The 18539-nt window shown below is 43.4% G+C and overlaps 1 protein-coding gene across 9 annotated transcripts in view; it reads right to left on the reverse strand.

The window, feature by feature from the left end:
• Window positions 1-8480: 8480 nt before the first annotated feature.
• arhgap46a (Rho GTPase activating protein 46a) overlaps window positions 8481-18539 on the reverse strand; it is a 53075-nt gene continuing 43016 nt past the window's right edge. For 6 of the 9 annotated variants that reach the window (XM_061832088.1, XM_061832090.1, XM_061832089.1 and 3 more), the window contains 7 exons: window positions 17393-18053; window positions 17104-17196; window positions 15094-15167; window positions 13803-14002; window positions 13247-13338; window positions 12991-13160; window positions 8481-9852 (listed from right to left, as the gene is read on the reverse strand). In XM_061832088.1, coding sequence (XP_061688072.1) covers window positions 9658-9852; window positions 12991-13160; window positions 13247-13338; window positions 13803-14002; window positions 15094-15167; window positions 17104-17196; window positions 17393-18053 — 1485 coding nt within the window. In that variant the 3' untranslated portion in view covers window positions 8481-9657. The remainder of the gene's footprint in view (window positions 9853-12990; window positions 13161-13246; window positions 13339-13802; window positions 14003-15093; window positions 15168-17103; window positions 17197-17392; window positions 18054-18539) is intronic. The other 3 variants (XM_061832087.1, XM_061832092.1, XM_061832091.1) reach the window with 3 other exon arrangements.

An 18539-nucleotide genomic window follows, 5' to 3' on the forward strand; every position in this document is an offset into this window, starting at 1 on the left:
ACTACACCTCTTAACCATTTCTATTGTTAAAGAACCCAAATACGCGCCAAAACGCCAACAGAAGCTATACTGGACCATGCAGCGTTGTCTGAGAAAACTGCGGGTCCCCAAAAGGGGCGTGGTTTATGCAGATCTCTGGCCTCTGATTGGTCAGCGACGCGGATTACGCAATTTCTACGGAGGGGTCAATTGTCTGGTAACCAGTTCAGGGTGTAACCCACATCCTGCCCTATGATAGCTAGCATAGGCTCCAGCACTCCCACAACCTCTGTGAGGATAAGCGGATAAGAAAATGGATTGATGGATAGATAGTGATGGATTTTTCTTTTCCTTTTGGCTTGTCCCATTAGGGGTCGTCACAGCGTGTCAATTATTTCCATCTAAGCCAGGGGTGGCAAACTCCCTTTGGTCTGCGGGCCGAATACAGCTTAATTTGAGATCAAGCGGGCCGGACCAGTAAACTCATTGCAAAATTACATAGAACTAACAATAAACCCACTTTTTTCCTTTGTATTAGTCACTAATACTAATAATTCGTGCAAAGAATGAGTAAATTATCAAAATGTTTATTAACAGAATTTTCCTTTTACATTATGAACAATATATTATGAACAAGAGAATAACATAAGAACATAAATAAAGTATGTGCAATTTTAACAACACTTTTACACAGTTAAACATATATTTAAGTGTGTTGTACATAAAACTGATCACAGAAATAGTAACAATGGTCCAAAAACATTTAGTACCAGCCTTGTGGAACTTAAAAACACTGTTTTTCAACATCTGGAAAGCAATTTGAACAAATGAATAACTTTCACAGCAATTATTCGTCTTGCTTGGAATTTGCCCTTGAAACTTGACATCGTTTATCCCGCACAAGTGCATCAATATGAGGCATCATGTCCTGAGAAGCAGCCAATTTCAGAATCTCATTCAAATGCTTATGTGTGAGCTTTGAGCACAGCTTTGTTTTATTAATGTTCATTAGTGAGAAAACTTGCTCACAAAGGTAGGTTGTCCCAAACATGGACAATGTTTTAGCAGCTAGTGCTGTCAATGCCGGATAGCCTGGTAGGAGGTACTTGTAAAATGTGTCCAAGCTTACAGAGGCAAATCTGTCCTTCAGTTCTACATCACACTGCAAATCAATGATTTCAAGTTGCATGGCAACGGGCAAATCAGAAGCTTTGACTGTGAATGGTGAGCGAAAAACTGCAAAATCTGTTTCGAGTTCGCTAAAAACCTGAAATCTTTTCTCAAACTACATCAACAGCCCTGAAATCTTCTCTTTGTACCGTTTCACGTCAGAATTAACGCTTGCTGCGCATATATCTTTTAAACAGGGAAAATGAGCAGGGTCACCGCTTCCCACCTGCGTCTCCCATAACCCGAGCTTTAACTTGAATGCACGTATGCTGTCATAATACTGTGTTACATTTTGTTAAGAATATTCAAGTGCTCAGTGATGTCAACCATAAACGCAAGGTCCTGCAGCCACAGATGGCACTGTAATTCCTTAACAGGTTTACCTTTTTTCTCCATGAATTGTCCGATTTCATCACGTAAATCAAAGAAGCGCTTTAGCACAGCACCTCTGCTTAACCATCGTACGTTCGTGTGATAAGGCACACCGTGGATAATGTTACGGTCACTAAGAAAGCTGTCAAATTGACGATGATTGAGACCTCTGGCTCGGATGAAATTAACAGTTCGGACAACCACCTCCATGACGTGATCCATTCTTAGCGATTTGCTGCATAATGCCTCCTGATGCAAAATGCAATGAAATGTCCAAAAATTACCTCCCCCATTTGCGGCTTGTACTTTATCTCTGAACTTTGTCACAACACCTGCCTTTTTACCGATCATTGACGGCGCACCATCAGTAGCCAGGCTTACGGCGCGTGACCAGTCTGTTCCGACTCTGTCCAGCGCTCCAACGACGGAGCTGAAAATGTCCTCAGCTGTTGTGGTGTCGATCATCGGCACCAGCTCGAGAAACTCCTCTATGACATTCAAAGTCTTGTCAACTCCACGAATGAATATGGCCAGTTGAGCGACGTCCGTGATATCAGTACTCTCATCAATCGCAACAGAAAATGCCACTTTGTGTTTTAGTTGGTGGTCCAAATCTGCAGAGAGTTCCGAAATCCTGTCTGCCACGGTATTTCTTGTCAAGCTTATATTGGCGAAAGCATGTCGCTTCTCAGGACACACAATTTCAGCAGCCGTCAGCAAGCAGTTTTTGATGAACTCTCCATCACTGTACGGCTTTGATGCCATTGCTATTTGGCTCGCAATTAGGTAGCTGGCTTTCACCGCAGCATCACTGGCTTCTCGGCTCCGGGTGAAAACAGATTGCTGTTTCTTCAGACACGCCATCATTTCTTTTACCTTCTGTTTTCTCAATTCTCCATGCAAACTGTTGTATTTTTCACCATGCTGAGTTTCGTAATGGCGCCGAATATTGTATTCTTTAAGCACCGAAACTTGCTGCTGGCACACCAGGCACACGGGTTTCCCATTCACCTCCGTGAACATGTAAGAACATGTCCATTTTTCTTGAAAAGTCCGACACTCTGTGTCTACTTTTCTCCTTTTTGACAAAGACATTTTGCTGATGAGGGTGCGAGGCAAACGGAAAAGTAGATAATGCAATTGTCGCCAATAGACGCTGTACAGATGTTCAATTTTACCAGGTCAAGGTGGTCCTAGTTCCGCCGCAGTGTTGCTTTCATGTTGTCTGCACGTACTAAAACACTGCGCCCCCTGGCGGATAATACAAGAACTACACATTTTTAAAGAAAATTCATATTTTTTTTTATACAATGCAGCTTTCTTCCCCGGGCCGTACCAAACCACCAGACGGGCCGGATCCGGCCCGCGGGCCGTATGTTAGATTCTAAGCCTATCTCCTGCATCTTCTTCTTTAACACCACTGCCCTCATGTCTTCCCTCAGAACATCGATCAACCTTCTCTTTGGTCTTCCTCTCACTCTTTTGGTTCAGCTCCATCCTCTGTACCCTTCTACCAATATACTCACTAACCTCTAACCTTGTCTCCAAAACATCCAACTTTGGCTGTCTCTCTAATGAGCTCATCTCTAATCCTATCCAACCTGCTCACTCCGACCGAGAACCTCAACATCTTCATTTCTGCTACCTCCAGTTCTGCTTCCTGTTGTCTCTTCAGTGCCAGTGTCTCTAATCCGTACATCATGGCTGGCCTCACCACTGTTTTATAAACTTTGCCCTTCATCCTAGCAGAGACTCTTCCGTCACATAACACACCAGACACCTTCCGCCAGCTGTTCCAACCTGCTTGGACCTGTTTCTTCTCTTCCTTACCACAGTCTCCATTGCTCTGTATTGTTGACCCCAAGTATTTGAAGTCATCCACCCTTGCTATCTCTTCTCCCTGGAGCCTCATTCTTCCCCCTCAACTCTTCTCATTCTGTTTTACTTTGGCACATATTCATTACTCTCCTTTCTGATGCGTCCCACCTCAAATTAAAGGTCAAGTGTCATCCCTATAAACATTCTAAAATAGATATTGAAATGAAAAACACATATAACATTATTCACTTCAATGTCTATATGAAAAAATAAATGGGAGCGGAGAGTGCGTCATCCATGCGCAAAGTTGCGGAAGTGTCATTCGACATCCAAGTGGTCGCCATATTGGCCGCATTTACTGTCCGTGACGTCACCCCGGACATTCGCATTGAAAACACGCTGTGGCCCCTACTATGGGACATGCCCTTTCAGAGACAGAAGCTCTTTTCGAAGAAGAGAACATCTCACAATCGAGTGAAGTGACCAGGACAATATTACCCTATTGTTTCGAGCCATGTTTAGATGATATGCGTATTACTTCTAACTAACAAAAGACTCCCAGACAGTATGTATGAGCCAGCCCGGCCGAAGCCATACTCGTCCCCGGGGCACACGGCTTGGCCGGTAGCTCCTCCCCGAGGCACACGGCTTGGCTGCCAGCTCGTCTGCAGGGCACACGGCTTGGCCATCGGCTCCTCCGCGAGGAAGACGACTTGGCTGTCGGCTCGTCCGTGGGGCACACGGCTAGGCCCCCGGTTCCTCCACGAGGCACACGGGTTGGCTGCTGGCTCGTCCGTGAGGCACGGCTTTGGCGCCGGCTCGTGGGACATGAAAGCTCGGACGAAGCCGTGATCGGCGGACACGGCGCCGACGTGCACATCGACACATTTACCACCCCTGTCATACGTATGCGGATCTTTTGTTACATTATGAGAGACTGATTACTGCCTCCCCAACTATTTTTTTTTTTCAGTAACTCTATACACATATACCTGACATTTGGAACCCACAAAGCTCTCGTGCTTTGCAGTTGTGCAATTCATTTTTCACGACGAACCGGGTCTCTTGCAAACTTATAAAGGGTAAATCCATGCTCCCGAATGTTCGAGCAATATCCAGCAATGCAACAAGCCGGCATTTTGGCTAACACGAAGGAACAACGAGTTCCTTCTAACCTTCTCTGTACTTTTCTACTGGCATCCTCAAGGCAAATAATGCATCTGTGGTACTCTTTCTTGGCATTAAACCATACTGTTGCTCGCAGATACTTACTTCTGTCCCACTACTTTTTCCAATAACTTCATTGTGTGGCTCATCAACTTTATTCCTCTATAATTCCCACAGCTCTTCAAATCGTCTTTGTTCTTAAAAATGAGAATGAGCTCACTTTTCCTCCATTCTTCTGGCATCTTCTCTCCCGCTAGTATTCTATTGAATAAGTTGGTCAAAAACTCTACAGCCACCTCTCCAAATTGCTCCCATACCTCCACAGGTATGCCATCGGGACCAACTGCCTTTCCATTTTTCATCCTTTGTAGTGCCTTTCTGACTTCCCCCTTATTAATCATTGCCACTTCCTGGTCCTTCACACTTGCCTCTTCAACTCTTCCTTCGCTCTCATTTTCTTCATTCATCAACTTCTCAAACTATTCTTTCCATCTATTCAGCACATTACTGGCACCAGTCAACACATTTCCAGCAGTATCCTTAATCACCCTAACCTGCTGCACATCCTTCCCATCTCTATCCCTCTGTCTAGCCAACCTGTAGAGATCCTTTTCTCCTTCTTTCATGTCCAACCTGGTGTACATGTCGTCATATTCCTCTTGTTTAGCCTTCGCCACCTCTACCTTTGCCGTACGTCACATCTCAATGTATTCCTTTGACCTCTCCTCAGTCCTCTCTGTGTCTCACTTCTACTTCACTAACCTCTTACCTTGTATGACTCCCTGTAGTCTCCTTCTCCCCTTTTCTACCAGAAGACACACCAAGTACTCTCTTGTCTGTCTGTCTGATCACCTTGGCTGTTGTAATCCAGTCTTCCAGGAGCTACTCTTGTTTACCGAGAGCCTGTTTCAACTCTATCCGAAAGGCCACACAGGATTCTTCCTTTCTCAGCTTCCACCACATGGTTCTCTGCTCTATTCCATTCGTGGGCAGCGTCCCATTTTTGGGACATCATGATTTTCACACATTATACCCTTCAGTATATCAACATATTTAAATGTTTTAATCTGATTCTGTTTTTTGGGACGATCTACTAAGAAAACCCAAGTACCCTCTCGCGGGCAGCACCCATTTTTGGGATGAGATTATACATTAGTAAAGTTATCATGTAACTTAACCATAAATGAAAACGAAGCGTTATTTCCTTTATTGTGGCCTGTTAGGAGACTTTTATCTCAATAATGCAAAAAATTGCCACCCTGCCCGTGAATGAGTTAATCATCCGACCCACCACCAGAGTCATCCTACACACCACCAACCTATGCTGTCGAGCTACACTCTCCCCTACCACTACTTTACAGTCAGTAACCTCCTTCAGATTACATCGTCTGCACAAAATATAATCTACCTGCGTGGTTCTACCTCCGCTCTTGTAGGTCACTATATGTTCCTCCCTCTTCTGGAAATAAGTGTTCACTACAGCCATCTCCATCCTTTTTGCAAAGTCCACCACCATCTGTCCCTCAAAGTTCCTTTCCTGGATGCCGTACTTACCCATCACTCCTTCATCGCCCCTGTTTCCTTCACCAACATGTCCATTACAATCTGCACCAATCACAACTCTGTCGCTGTCTGGGATGCTCAGAACTACTTCATCTAGTTCCTTCCAGAATTTCTCTTTCATCTCTAGATCACGTCCTACCTGTGCGGCATAGCCACTAATCACATTATACATAACACCATCAATTTAAAACTTCAGTCTAATCACTCGATCAGATATTCTTTTCACCTGCAAGACATTCTTAGCCAGCTCTTCCTTTAAAATAACCCCTACTCCATTTCTCTTCCCATCCACTCCATGATAAAATAATTTAAAACCCTGCCCCTAAACTTCTAGCCTTACTCCCTCTCCACCTGCTGTCTTGGATGCACACTATTTCAACCTTTCTACTCATCATCATGTCAACCAACTCTTGAGCTCCTAACCTGTCATCGTCCCAACATTCAAAGTCCCTACCCTGAGTTGTGGGGTCTGTGCATTCCTCTTCTTCTTCTGCCGATGAATCTGGTTTCCTCCTTTTCTTTGGCTTTGACCCACAGTAACTGAATTTTCACCCGCGCCCTCAGATGTCCAGGGATGGACATTGTTTACCTGGGCCACAACCGATCCGGTATGGGATTCTTTAGATGGATTCTCATATTTTATCTACAAGTTTTAAGCCAGATGCCCTCCCTGACGCAACCCTCCGCATTCATCTGGACTGACAACCGGCATACGGTTACCACTGGCTTGTCCCCCACCACAGGGCTGTATTACGCTTCATATTGATGGAGAAGTTTTTGAAATTATAAATCGGGTATATGCTCAACTATTGTCCTAACTACTGTGAAAAAAGTGGTTTAGTTACCCAAAATGCTTCCAATATATCAATGTAATTATTTATTACATACATATGGCATTTTAAAATTCGGTACATATTTTAAGAAGGATCATAGAAGTTGGTGCAACTGATTTCATAAAATAATGTGATAGGCCAAATGTGACCTCTATGCCTTGAAATTTGAGACCTTGAGGAAAGACAGCAGGAACAAAAGCTACAGCGTGAGAAAGCAACAAAGAGATTGACAGAAAGGGAAAGAAACAGAGACCACCTTTTTTATTGGGAGGGGGAAGAGAGAGAGGTTAGTGTCATGGGGAAATGAGAACTAAGAAACAAGAACATGCAGTACTACAACAGTCTAGCTGTTCAACTGAACTTGAGTTAAGGTGGAGAACGAAGGAAAATGCCGATCCAAATGAAATGGTACGTACATGAAAATGGAACACTAAGTTGGAGAAATTTGCCCAAAATAACAGAAAATGGCATAGCTTTCCACCAGCGTCCGATACGGATAATCATAAAAAGTTTTAAGAGCCAGTTTGGTGGATTCAAAGATTCAAACATGTAACTGTCATACCAACACAAATGTACACATGACATGGCACGAAATGTTATATCCAACGTCCAAGATCAGTGCAATAAGTTTCATGACATGTAAAATATCCATCCATCCATCCATCCATTTTCTTTGCCGCTTATCCTCACAAGGGTCAGGGGGAGTGCTGGAGCCTATCCCACCTGTCAACGGGCAGGAGGTGGGGTACACCCTGAACTGGTTGAAAGCCAATCGCAGGGCACATCAAGACAAACAGCCGCATTCACAATCACACCTAGGGTCAATTTATAGTGTCCAATTAATGTTGCATGTTTTTGGAACGTGGGAGGAAAACCAGCGAGACCGGAGGAAACCCACACAGGCATGGGGAGAACATGTAAACTCCACACAGGTGGGTTCCGGGATCGAACCCGGTACCTCAGAACTGTAAGGCCAACGCTTAAGCAGCTGAGTCACCGTGCCGCCCCATGTAAAACATAAATAAGAAAAATACGTTTTAAAAAAAGTTTTAAAATAAATATGTACAGTTGTGAATGCGTTCAAAGGTGCAAATATAGAAAGGATTTGGATGCAGCAGTAAAAAATGAATGCCAGACTTGAATTGCGCAAACTAACAAGATAAGTAGCACGGCGACCATGTTAGCACATCTGCCTCACAGTTTTGGGGACCTGGGTTTAAATTTGGCTTTTCCTGTGAGGAGTTTGCAAGCTCTCTTTGCGCCGACATGGATTTTTTTCTGAGCACTGTACTCTGGTCCGCTCCCTAGCCCTTGATTTTGTGGGTTTTACAATGTGGAAACCTAAATTATGTAAAAAATATACAATTTTAATTATTTCAACTGTGATAACCAAATCTAGAATCTATTAAAGTTTTATTTTTTGAATTGAATTATGGAAATATACATTTTCATTAAATTCTTTTTTTTTTTTTAAGAAAAGATCAGCACACTGACTCTTGGGTCGGACTAATTTTGGTGGGGTTTAAAAGTGTGCTCCATCCTTCATGTCATCGCAATCAAAATAGAAACAAACAACTATACAATTAAACAAACCTTTATTTATGGACAATTGTTCTATAGTCAAACAAGGAGATACACAATAAACGCACATACAGACGCGTGGTTTGAGTCAGTTCTATGTCCAAAAGGCAGGTGGTTACAGCAGAACAAAATAATTACAAAAACTTTTCATTGCTCATTGGAGCAACTCCCACGCTTATCCCTCGTCATTCAAATAAAGTGTTAATACTATTTACACACGATATATACATGAGAACAGTCAGAGAGGACTCGAGCTTTATCTACATTCTCATAATGCTTGACAATTGAACAAGAGTCCATTCTCGGTAAAGGGATTCGACAAGGATGATGCATTTGGACTGTGGGGAGGCTGTTACAGTACAGTAATCCCAACTAACACCTGTTTATTTTTTTCCCGCAGTAAAACCTGAGCCACAACACACAGACCACAAGAATATAGAACAGAGGTCCAACGGAAATAACTTTTATAGATTATACGGTGATTATTGTTAAATAAACCATCTCCCACTTCACAAAGACATGATGCAAATACACAAATCTGTTTGCACTCAAATGAACAGTAAAGGTCAGAAATCTAAGCACTTCCAAATGTGTTTAAAGAAAATCAGCAACACTCAGTAACGACACTTTGTGCTTTGAAATGTGTATGCTGTACTCAAAATCCTGTAAAATAGGCCAGTGATCAGAAAAGAACAAAAGCATACTACAGACGCTCTTTGTATTTTCAATGTAAATCTCCGCACAATCAGTGTCCCACGCTTATGATCACACACACACACACACACACACACACACACACACACCACACACACACACACACACACACACACACACACACACACACACACACACACACACACACACACACACACACACACGACGGAGCATAAACATCAGCAGAGCATCAGCCATTAATGAATATTTGTACATTCTGTATAGTCTTATACTTTGTTGTACACTATTTTCGGGAGAAGAAGGAGTTAAGTGGTCATAACGTCCACGAGTTAAAAATATGTCACCAAAGATGGCTCAGTTGTAAGTTTCTTAGAATAAACTGTATAGTTTAGTATCATTTGACCAAATGAACCCTCCGGTGATTTGTTTTGTCCCCCGGTGAGGTGTCATATCCCATGCCGCCAGTTTCCAGTGTAATCTGCAGAGATACTCTGAGAGTCTACACCACTCCGTCGACGCAATCCGTGTCCAGGTGAACTATGAGCATTCTCAGGAAGGACATCTCTTTACGTGTGTTCTCAAAGATAATCCGGGGGTCGTCTGATTGGCACCGGAGGCAATTTGGGGCCATCACCATGGCCAGGTTGTTCACATCCATCTTGGTGATCGCTACGTTAGATGGTTGGGCAAACACCTGGAGACACAGATAGACAGACAGCGATGGAAGGAAGCAATAAGACAATTGACCTCGGACAAAAATGGAACCTGTTAAAATTAGATTATGACATTGCACACATTTAGTGAGAAATTAACAGTCAAGTTTTGTTATCAGCCAGTTTTCTAAAATGCGTCTCTTTTTAATTTATTCTCATTTGTTATGGATAGTGTGGCTAATTTAAGCACTATCATGTCAAAGCCAAAAGGCAAGCAGAGCCGCAGTGTTAGCTAACAGTGTTACGAGTACAAACTTCAAATAACCTGCACAAAGTACTTGAATTGTCAGCTCACTTGTCCATGTGGGGGAGAGTATAGAAAGCTGTTTAAGCCATTTTCCATATCCTTGCCATATGACATATGCCAGGCTGTTACACTAATTCACAAAGTGTACTTTGTGCTGCCTCCATGAGTGAAAATGTGTAATGGAATCTGTATGGGCCCACGCTTCATGGGCAAATGGATATGACAAAATTAACCCAATCCAGGTAGTGGGTTTGTGTATGCACCCCTTTTGTAGTCTGGTCTTGAGGAAGTCTCAAGAGTCTTCAATAACAGTACAAAAGTGGCAAGATTTGTTGCTCACCACTTGAAAAATTAAATTCTATATTAAGAACTACAGCAAAATAGTCTAAGTTGGCAATAGCAAGTGGCTACTAACTAGCTTCATTCCATGTCGTAGGTCCGCCCTGATTGTACACAACCTTTGCATGTGCTGCTTGGCAAAGCTGACTGAGAAAGCGAGCATGCTGGAGGAGAAAGTGTTCATTTCATTTTATTGCTGCTGGCTGTGTTCATTGGAGTTATCGGGTAAAATATACACGTCCTCTGAGTTAGCGTCACTATTTCCATGAAAAAGGATGTCACGTTTCACTGAGCGTACAGTTCATTGCCAGCTCCATTGCAAATTGGACATGCACAGCTCCCAATGGATGCAGTGTAGTGAATATTATCAACACAACGGATTTATTGGCACATCTGCCACACAGTTCTGAGGACGGGGGTTTAACTCTGACCTTGCATGTTCTTCCTGTATTCTCCGGGTACTCCCGTTTCCTACCACATCCCAAAAACATCCACGGTAGGTTAATTGTGGACTCTAATTTGTCTGTTAGTGTGGATGTGAGTGCAAATGGTTGTTTGTTTACACGTCGCCTGCGACCGGCTGGCAACCAGTAAAGGGTGTATACAGCCTCTCGCCCGCAGTTAAGAGCTAGGATAGGCTCCAGCATACTCGCGTCCTTAGAGAGAATGAGGGGTGAAAAAATGGATGGATGGATGGATGGATGCTCTAGTGCAGTGTTTTTTTCTATCACTGTGCCGTGGCGTAGTGTCTGGTGTGCCGTGGGGAAATCATCCAATTTCACAACTAATTGCCGAAAATGATTCCGTGCTGCCTACTGATGAGCAGAGTAATCATGTAATACGCTTTTATATCAGAAGGTGGCAACAGATAGCTAATTACTTTGATTCGTCCTGCATCAGGTGGTGGTGATAGTTGCATCGATGCTAGCGTAGCTGTATGGTGATGGTAATGGAGAGGTTTTTCAAAAGGAAAGATGCTAACTCAGAAAACAAAATTCTGAAACTGATGAATGCCCAAGTATGAGTGGAGGTCTGAAGAAACCAAAGACGGTTTTTGCTTGGGGAAAGTCTCTGGCGTGAAGCAATCTAGTGAATGCTATCTTTCATTTGGATTTACTTTCACCGGGGAGCCATCGATGATGACTCCGTTGTGCTTGGTGTTTGGTGAAAAGCTATTCCAACAGTCCAAGTCAGCTGAAAGAGCATTTCCAAACAAAACGCCCTTCACTTCAGAACAAGAATGCAAAGTATTTTGTTCACTTTCACGCACACGTGGAGGAAGAGGCAACATCGATGAGAAAACAAAACAAAGATAAATAAAAAAGCGCTTAAAGCAAGCTGTCACGTTGCTGAACTTGTATCCAAATTTAAAAAGTCATACACTGCGGCACATTAATACTTGCCGCCTGTAAAGCCATTGAAAAAGCTTGGACCTAAGGGGGCTCAAGAAATAGCCAAAGTCCCTGTTGCATTTCACATCATTTCCAGACGTGATGTAGTGGTGACATGTCGCAGACATTGAATGTTTAGTTTTGGAAAAAGAAAAGTTGGCATTGCAACTTGACGAGTCCACTGCTCTTAGTGGACATGCCCAACTGCTGGCCAGAGTGCGGTTTGTGGATAGATATGCAATAAGAGAAAACTTTTTTTGCAAGCCAATGCAACAAAAGAAAAAGAGCAGGAGAGGACATTTTTCAGATTCCCTCTAAATAGCTTGAACAAAGTAGACTTAAATGGGAAAACCGCACTGGTGTCTGCAACGATGGAGCGGCAGCACCAGAAAGGTTTGTAAGCAGAGTGAAAGGACGAGACCCCAATATGAATGTTACGTACTGCTTTTTACACCGCAAGGCCCTCGTAGGCAAGAATTTAGCAGCAGACCTCGTTCCTGTGTTGGATGATGTTGTGCAGGTGGTGAACTTTGTAAAATCCCGACCTGTGAAAAGTCCCACATTTTTATCTTTATGTGACGAAATGGATGGTGAACATAAAGCCTTAAATGTTCCATACAGATTGTGTCCCGTGGCAAGTAACTGGTCCGTCGTCTTTATGAACTGTTGGAGGAAATAAAAGTGTTTCTGACAAATGAGAGGTCTGATTACACAAAACTGCTTGCAACTGATGAGGTATGTGCAGACCTGGAAAACATGGCTTACATTTTCCATCATCTGAATGAACTGAACACATGTGTGCAAGGCTGAAATGAAAACCTGCTTACAAGCACAGATTAAATAAATGGATTCTGCACAAGGAACAACGAAACAATGTGGAAAATGCAAATCTTGAAATGTTCATACTCACAATGCAATGGCAAAATGTCAACACAGCAGCATTATGTGAGATAATAGTGAAACAATTAAAAGCACTTGAAGAGAAGATGTCCTTTTATTGAACTTCAAGCCTCCATTCAATCACTTGACTGAGTTCAGCATCGTTTTTTTTTTTTTTTTTTAATGAAAAAAGTGTGCCCTGCTTAAAAAACGTTGAAAAACACTGCTCTAGGATACACGATCCATATTTGTACGGTGCTTACCTGCAGGAAGTGGATGAAGTAGAACAGCACCAGCCGGTTGAGCTCAGGCAAAGACTGAACCACGGCAATGGCCGCAACTGGGTCGTCACAGTTGTTAACGCACTGTTTATAGAAATTCATGGGGATGAGAGGTTCCTCCAGCTCTCGATACCACAGCTTCATCAGAGAGGCTGATGGAGACACATTTGTAATAAGTACACAGGCAACAGAAAATAAACACACAAAAATATTCCATGTGAAATAAATCCTTCCTTACCAGGTACATTTGGGTCTGACAGGTTCTCGGGGATGCGCCACTGGTCTACTTGCAGCTTCAGTGCGTTGACTTCATCGATGTCCCCGGGGACTCTGAAGGAAAAACAAAACACTTCCGTTATAGTAAGTGGCCACTAGAGGGACCCCTACATCTAAAAGCCATGAGTCTCCATTGTCTTTATATACAATGTAAGGGAATAAAAACGACAAGACTCTAAACGGAAGCAAAGAACACACCAAGGAGGAAAGATTCCATGGAGGGTTATTGTGAGATGTATTGATAGAAGCAACAGTTTTCAGATTTAGACAAAACCCTGAAAAACAAACATCCAGTGAAGCAAGAGGAATGACGTAAACACAGTGGAGTTCTCAAGATTGAAACATGGCTACTTTGATGTGAGGGGATGAAGAAGACCACATGCAAGTTTGTTGATACGCACTGGATGCACAATCCAGTTCATACACAAAAACAAAACAAGATACCCTTCAAATTTCCTGGACTCTCCCAATGCTCAAGTGGAGGCAGGTCAGTGCCTCATTTGCTGCATTTGTCTTACCTGAAGATGCCCTCTGTCTCAGCCCCGCCCAGAGCCAGAACATATTGGGAAAGTTGAACTTGCACCCAGGGTAATTTCCTGTCTGGGAAGAGCTCACTCTGACGCTCCATGACTTCCTCCAAGGAGCTACCAAACAGGGAGGGGGTGATGATGGCCCGTCGACTAAGGTCGACCTCTTCCAAGGTGGGCTTACGTAGCCCCTGGCAAGCAACAAAGAAGAAAAGAATGTCAGTTTTACAACCTGACCATGCCATTATACCATTATACCAATCCTGGCTCTTTCCACAACAGCACCAAGTCCGTATTTGTCGACTTGTGACTGATCTAACCCTAACCTTGCTCTTCTACGATTAAATCCAGAGTGATTTAAAGAAGACTCACATGTGACACGGGTTACTTTGATAGCCCTGAAGTCTAACATAACTTCACTCTTGTCGGATTCCACTGAAGTATCAGACATTGAACAAAATTTAATCAAATATAAAGCATGAGTGGGGGCACGGTGGCACAGCTGTAGAGCATTCTGAGGACCGGGTTCAAATCCTGGCCCCGCCTGTGTGGGGTTTGCATGTTCTCCCTGTGCCTGAATGGGTTTTCCCCAGGCATTCCGGTTTCCTCCCTCATCCCTAAAACACGCAAGAATTGGACAATCCAAATTGCCCCTAGGTGTGATTGTGAGTGTGGCTGTTTGTCTCCATGTGCCTGCAATTGGCTGGGAACCGATCCAGGGTGTACCCCGCCTCCTGCCCCATGAAAGCTGCAATTGACTGCAGCACTCCCACGAGACTCGTTAGGATAAGTGGCTCAGAAAATTGGATGAGAGACCTCAGGAAAAAAATGGTTAGACTTTAGCTCAGTGAGGTGCCAAATGTACATTTAAATTGTTGTCATGCTTGCTCATTTAAACAAATAAGTAAATAGTCAAAAACAAGTGGAATATAACAGAATTTACACCACAAAAAATCAGCAATCTCCGTCTCACAAAGTTTGTAAAACTGGTAAATAGATAAACAGATAAAAAAATAAACACTTGTCATGGTAACAAAAAGTCACTTTTTAATAATTATTTATAGTGGAGAGGACATCATCGATTGGCTGGCAACCAGTTCAGGGTGCTTGCCTTTATGCACTATAAAGCTAGTAAAGGTTTTATGATGGTGGCGTGACCCTGAAACAAATCATCGGTTATTATTATTTTCCACAGGGAAAATATTCTATAAACCTGAGGTGGAGTAACCTCTCAGAACAGCATGCGTGAGACCGTGAAGGTGCCATTGTACTACTGTTTTACCTTTTTCCCTCCCGTGATGGCCACCTTTTGCAGTTTCCGATGGCAGAATTTAGCGTATGTGCTGACGGGCAGGCCTGTTGGTTGAGAGAGGAAATAATTCAGCACTGACCCACAATAAAATATCCCCACATCCACCAGAAAGTGTAGTTGAACTAAGACCCAAACTATAACCCTCATACAGTAGTGGAAAAAAAGTATGTAGTATGATTAAAATCCCGTTTCCACAAACAAGACCCCACAAATGTCAAAGTGACGAGGAGAGGCCGGCCAGGAGTGGTAACTGGAGACATGTTGACAATGTGATTCTAGCATATGGGGATTAGAAGAGGCCTGGCTAAACTGCCAGGTTGCAAGAAGATTTACTGCTGTTGAACAAAAGCTTTAGACGGAGGAGCCGCCTACAAACTCAAAGTTCAGGTGATTCATCGGTTTCCAAGCATGTAAAGGCCTCTGGGATGAATGGGAAACACGTGCTTCATCGCTACTGTCGACTTTCAAAGCTGTAATGTTTTCTTCCCTTCATTTTTTTGGGCTACAGTACAGACTTCCAGGCAGTCTGTCCTAGGGGGAAAAGAAGCTGAATTCAGCACACTTGTTGCTAGAAATGTAAACCTTGACCTTCTTTTTTTCAGAATGTAGCCAAAGGAGGAGAAGCTATATATCATATTAGTTTACACTAATCTTTTCCCAATCCCAGGGACCACATCCGACACCTGAACCGCAGCCAGATGGACACACTTACTGATGCGATTTTCAAGTGGCTAACATGTTCCAGCATGTTCCCTTCAGATTTATAGCAAACAGGTGACTCCCATGCTGCGCTCTCGGCAGCGATGCTAATCTGACTCATCCGTTTGACAGTAATTATGTCGCGTTAGAGAGATAGTTTGCCCAATCTTGGAGAAGAGAATAATTCTCATAGAAACTCAAACGAGCAAGGACGCGTTTCTGTGATGAAGGGGTTGAAACCTGCTGGGGTTCTATATTTAACCTTAACCACACCAAAACTGCAACCAGGCAACCGAAGTCCACAAATACCGTGTGAACTCATTACGAATTATAGCATACGTACCATGCATGCAGGACACCTGTTGACAAAAGGTAAGAGCTAAAATGAACCAAAACATAGAACCAGTGAAAACCGTGTGAAGAAGTGGCGTCGGTTTCATCTGGCTGTTATTGACAAGACTGTGTTTGACTGTTAAGTGAAAACAATATGGACCCCAGTTCATACATAAATTTTAGCTGCCCACCCACCCCAAAAAAATATGTGAGACAAAACCTCTTTCAATAGAGCTCATTATACCATTTTTAACATGCAGATTTCTGGTTAGTGGTGCACCCACTGAAGTGAGCCTTTGAATAAGCGTTCTTCAGTATCTTCATGACTTCTGAGTCAGGATGGAGGTCTGTGTGTGAGTCATTGTAGTATAATGTGAGGGGCTACATGTCTGTGGAGATGACTGTGGTGACATCATCGACACAGCTGGCAGTGAGGGCTCCTCAAATGGGGCTGCGTGTTGACGAGGAGGCCAAGACCACTGGTATGATTCACAGAACAGGTCACTGAGAGCAAATAGATCCTTCTGAAATTCTCATTCTGCTGATTTTTTTTTTCTTTTTTAAACCAATGTTCAGTGAAACTCATTCATCAAGTCTGCACATACATCATTATGACCTCTTCTGACAAACCGTGTCCACCGCAATTTTCCATCCCACTCAAAGTGGTCACTCTCTTAAGCCGTGATTCTCAACCAGTGTGGCGGGGCACATTAGAGTGCTGCGAATGCTCGTCAGGTGTCCCTTGGGAAGTTGCTCAAAAAATCATTGATTCACAAGAATTGTATCTATGGTAATCTATTTATGCCAGTCAGTCATCGTGATAAATAAATGATCTTCTATTAGATGGAAGGAAGTTGATACAGTAATTAAGGTACCCTCTTTTGGTGACATCACGGGACTCATCTTGACAAAAAGAGGCCCTTTGGAGCAAAGACAACTAAAAATTACCTTCTTCCTCATCTGTGTTTTGTTTTCGCTTCTTCCTTGATTTTGAATTTTTCTTTAGCTTCAGTTCCTGCTGTTCCAATATGAACTGAGTCACTGAAAAAGACAAGATCGTGAAGTCCATGTTTCTGATCGGTAAAAGATTCCTTTGCGCTTTTCTTTTACAAGACTAGTTTGAGTAACGTAAATAATTCAACTGAACAAAAGGAGAGAAAAATAATTATTTTGGCTCACATTGTGTAAAGATAACTACTGTATCAGACTTTTTGAAGGCATAAAAACGGTGACCCACCCTGTTTGTCAGTCTGAGACTCACATTTCTTGTCGCTGCTTGGCTCCGTGTGTCTCTGGATGTAGCCTTCCAGGTAACAGCGGAACTTGGGCGATGGGGCAAAGAAGGCCAAGCTGACGGCCATCAGTTCCCAACCTGCTGCCAAGCTGCTGGGGCTTGCATTTCCTGTAGTTTGCCTCACTAGCTGCACGTACAACTCATCCCGCAGTCCTTGCATGTCCCAGCACTTGGTGACAATGAGAAGGGCACAGTGACGGCGGTCTAGACGTGAGGGCCGATCTCCCATGTAGGCCTGGACCAGCTTGAACATCTCGCAAGCCTCCTTTCTGACAGCACGATTGCTTGTGACGAGCATGGGCTTTTTGATGGATCCTCGGTTCCAAGACAGCATGTTGGCAATGGAGACACGACGCCGGAACAGGCCTTGTGTGTGCATGTTGAGGTGCTTGCTGGCCCAGTCCTCCATTCCGACATCTGGCGGTGGTGGCTGTCGCAGGGTGGCGTAGGAAAACTGGTAAGAAGTTTCTGCCGCTTTTGCTCCTTCAGATCCTTCTCTGTTGTCACGGGTGACAGGTCGGTGTGGGCCAAGGGATGCGCTGCGTCCATCTACCACGTCTTTCTTTCTGCTCTCCAGCTGAGCCTGTAGTTCAAGGGTGCTCACCTGCAGGGGAACAAGAGATGCAGATGGTCAATAATTATCCATAGGAAAAAGATGAAGGTAAAAATGAGAGAATAGCAGAAGACCAATTTATGCTTGTGTGTGTGTGTGTGTGTGTGCGGGGGGGGGTGACTGTCCTTCACTGTGTCATACTACTGCTTCTAAGCTGTCCTGGTTTGGGGCGAGAGATGAAATTATTATAGGGTCTGTATTCCTTCAGATAATTAATAGCAGTCCAAAAATCCTTATGCAAGGTCTCAGTAGCAGGTGTCGTGATAGTAGTACTTTTTAATCCTTGTACTTCTCTCCCTATAATGGACCAATGGCCTGACAAAATCAAAACTACACTCAAGATCTCCCACTGGTCCGTGTAGTGAGGATTACAATAACAACTGCCCATCTCTCAAACTGGAATAAACAATGATCCAGACCAAAACTGTGCAATAACCCCAAAAAATATATTAAAGATGATCCACGAATAAAATTCAA

Source organism: Syngnathoides biaculeatus, chromosome 10 (genome assembly GCF_019802595.1).
Source record: "Syngnathoides biaculeatus isolate LvHL_M chromosome 10, ASM1980259v1, whole genome shotgun sequence".
NCBI lineage: Eukaryota > Metazoa > Chordata > Actinopteri > Syngnathiformes > Syngnathidae > Syngnathoides > Syngnathoides biaculeatus.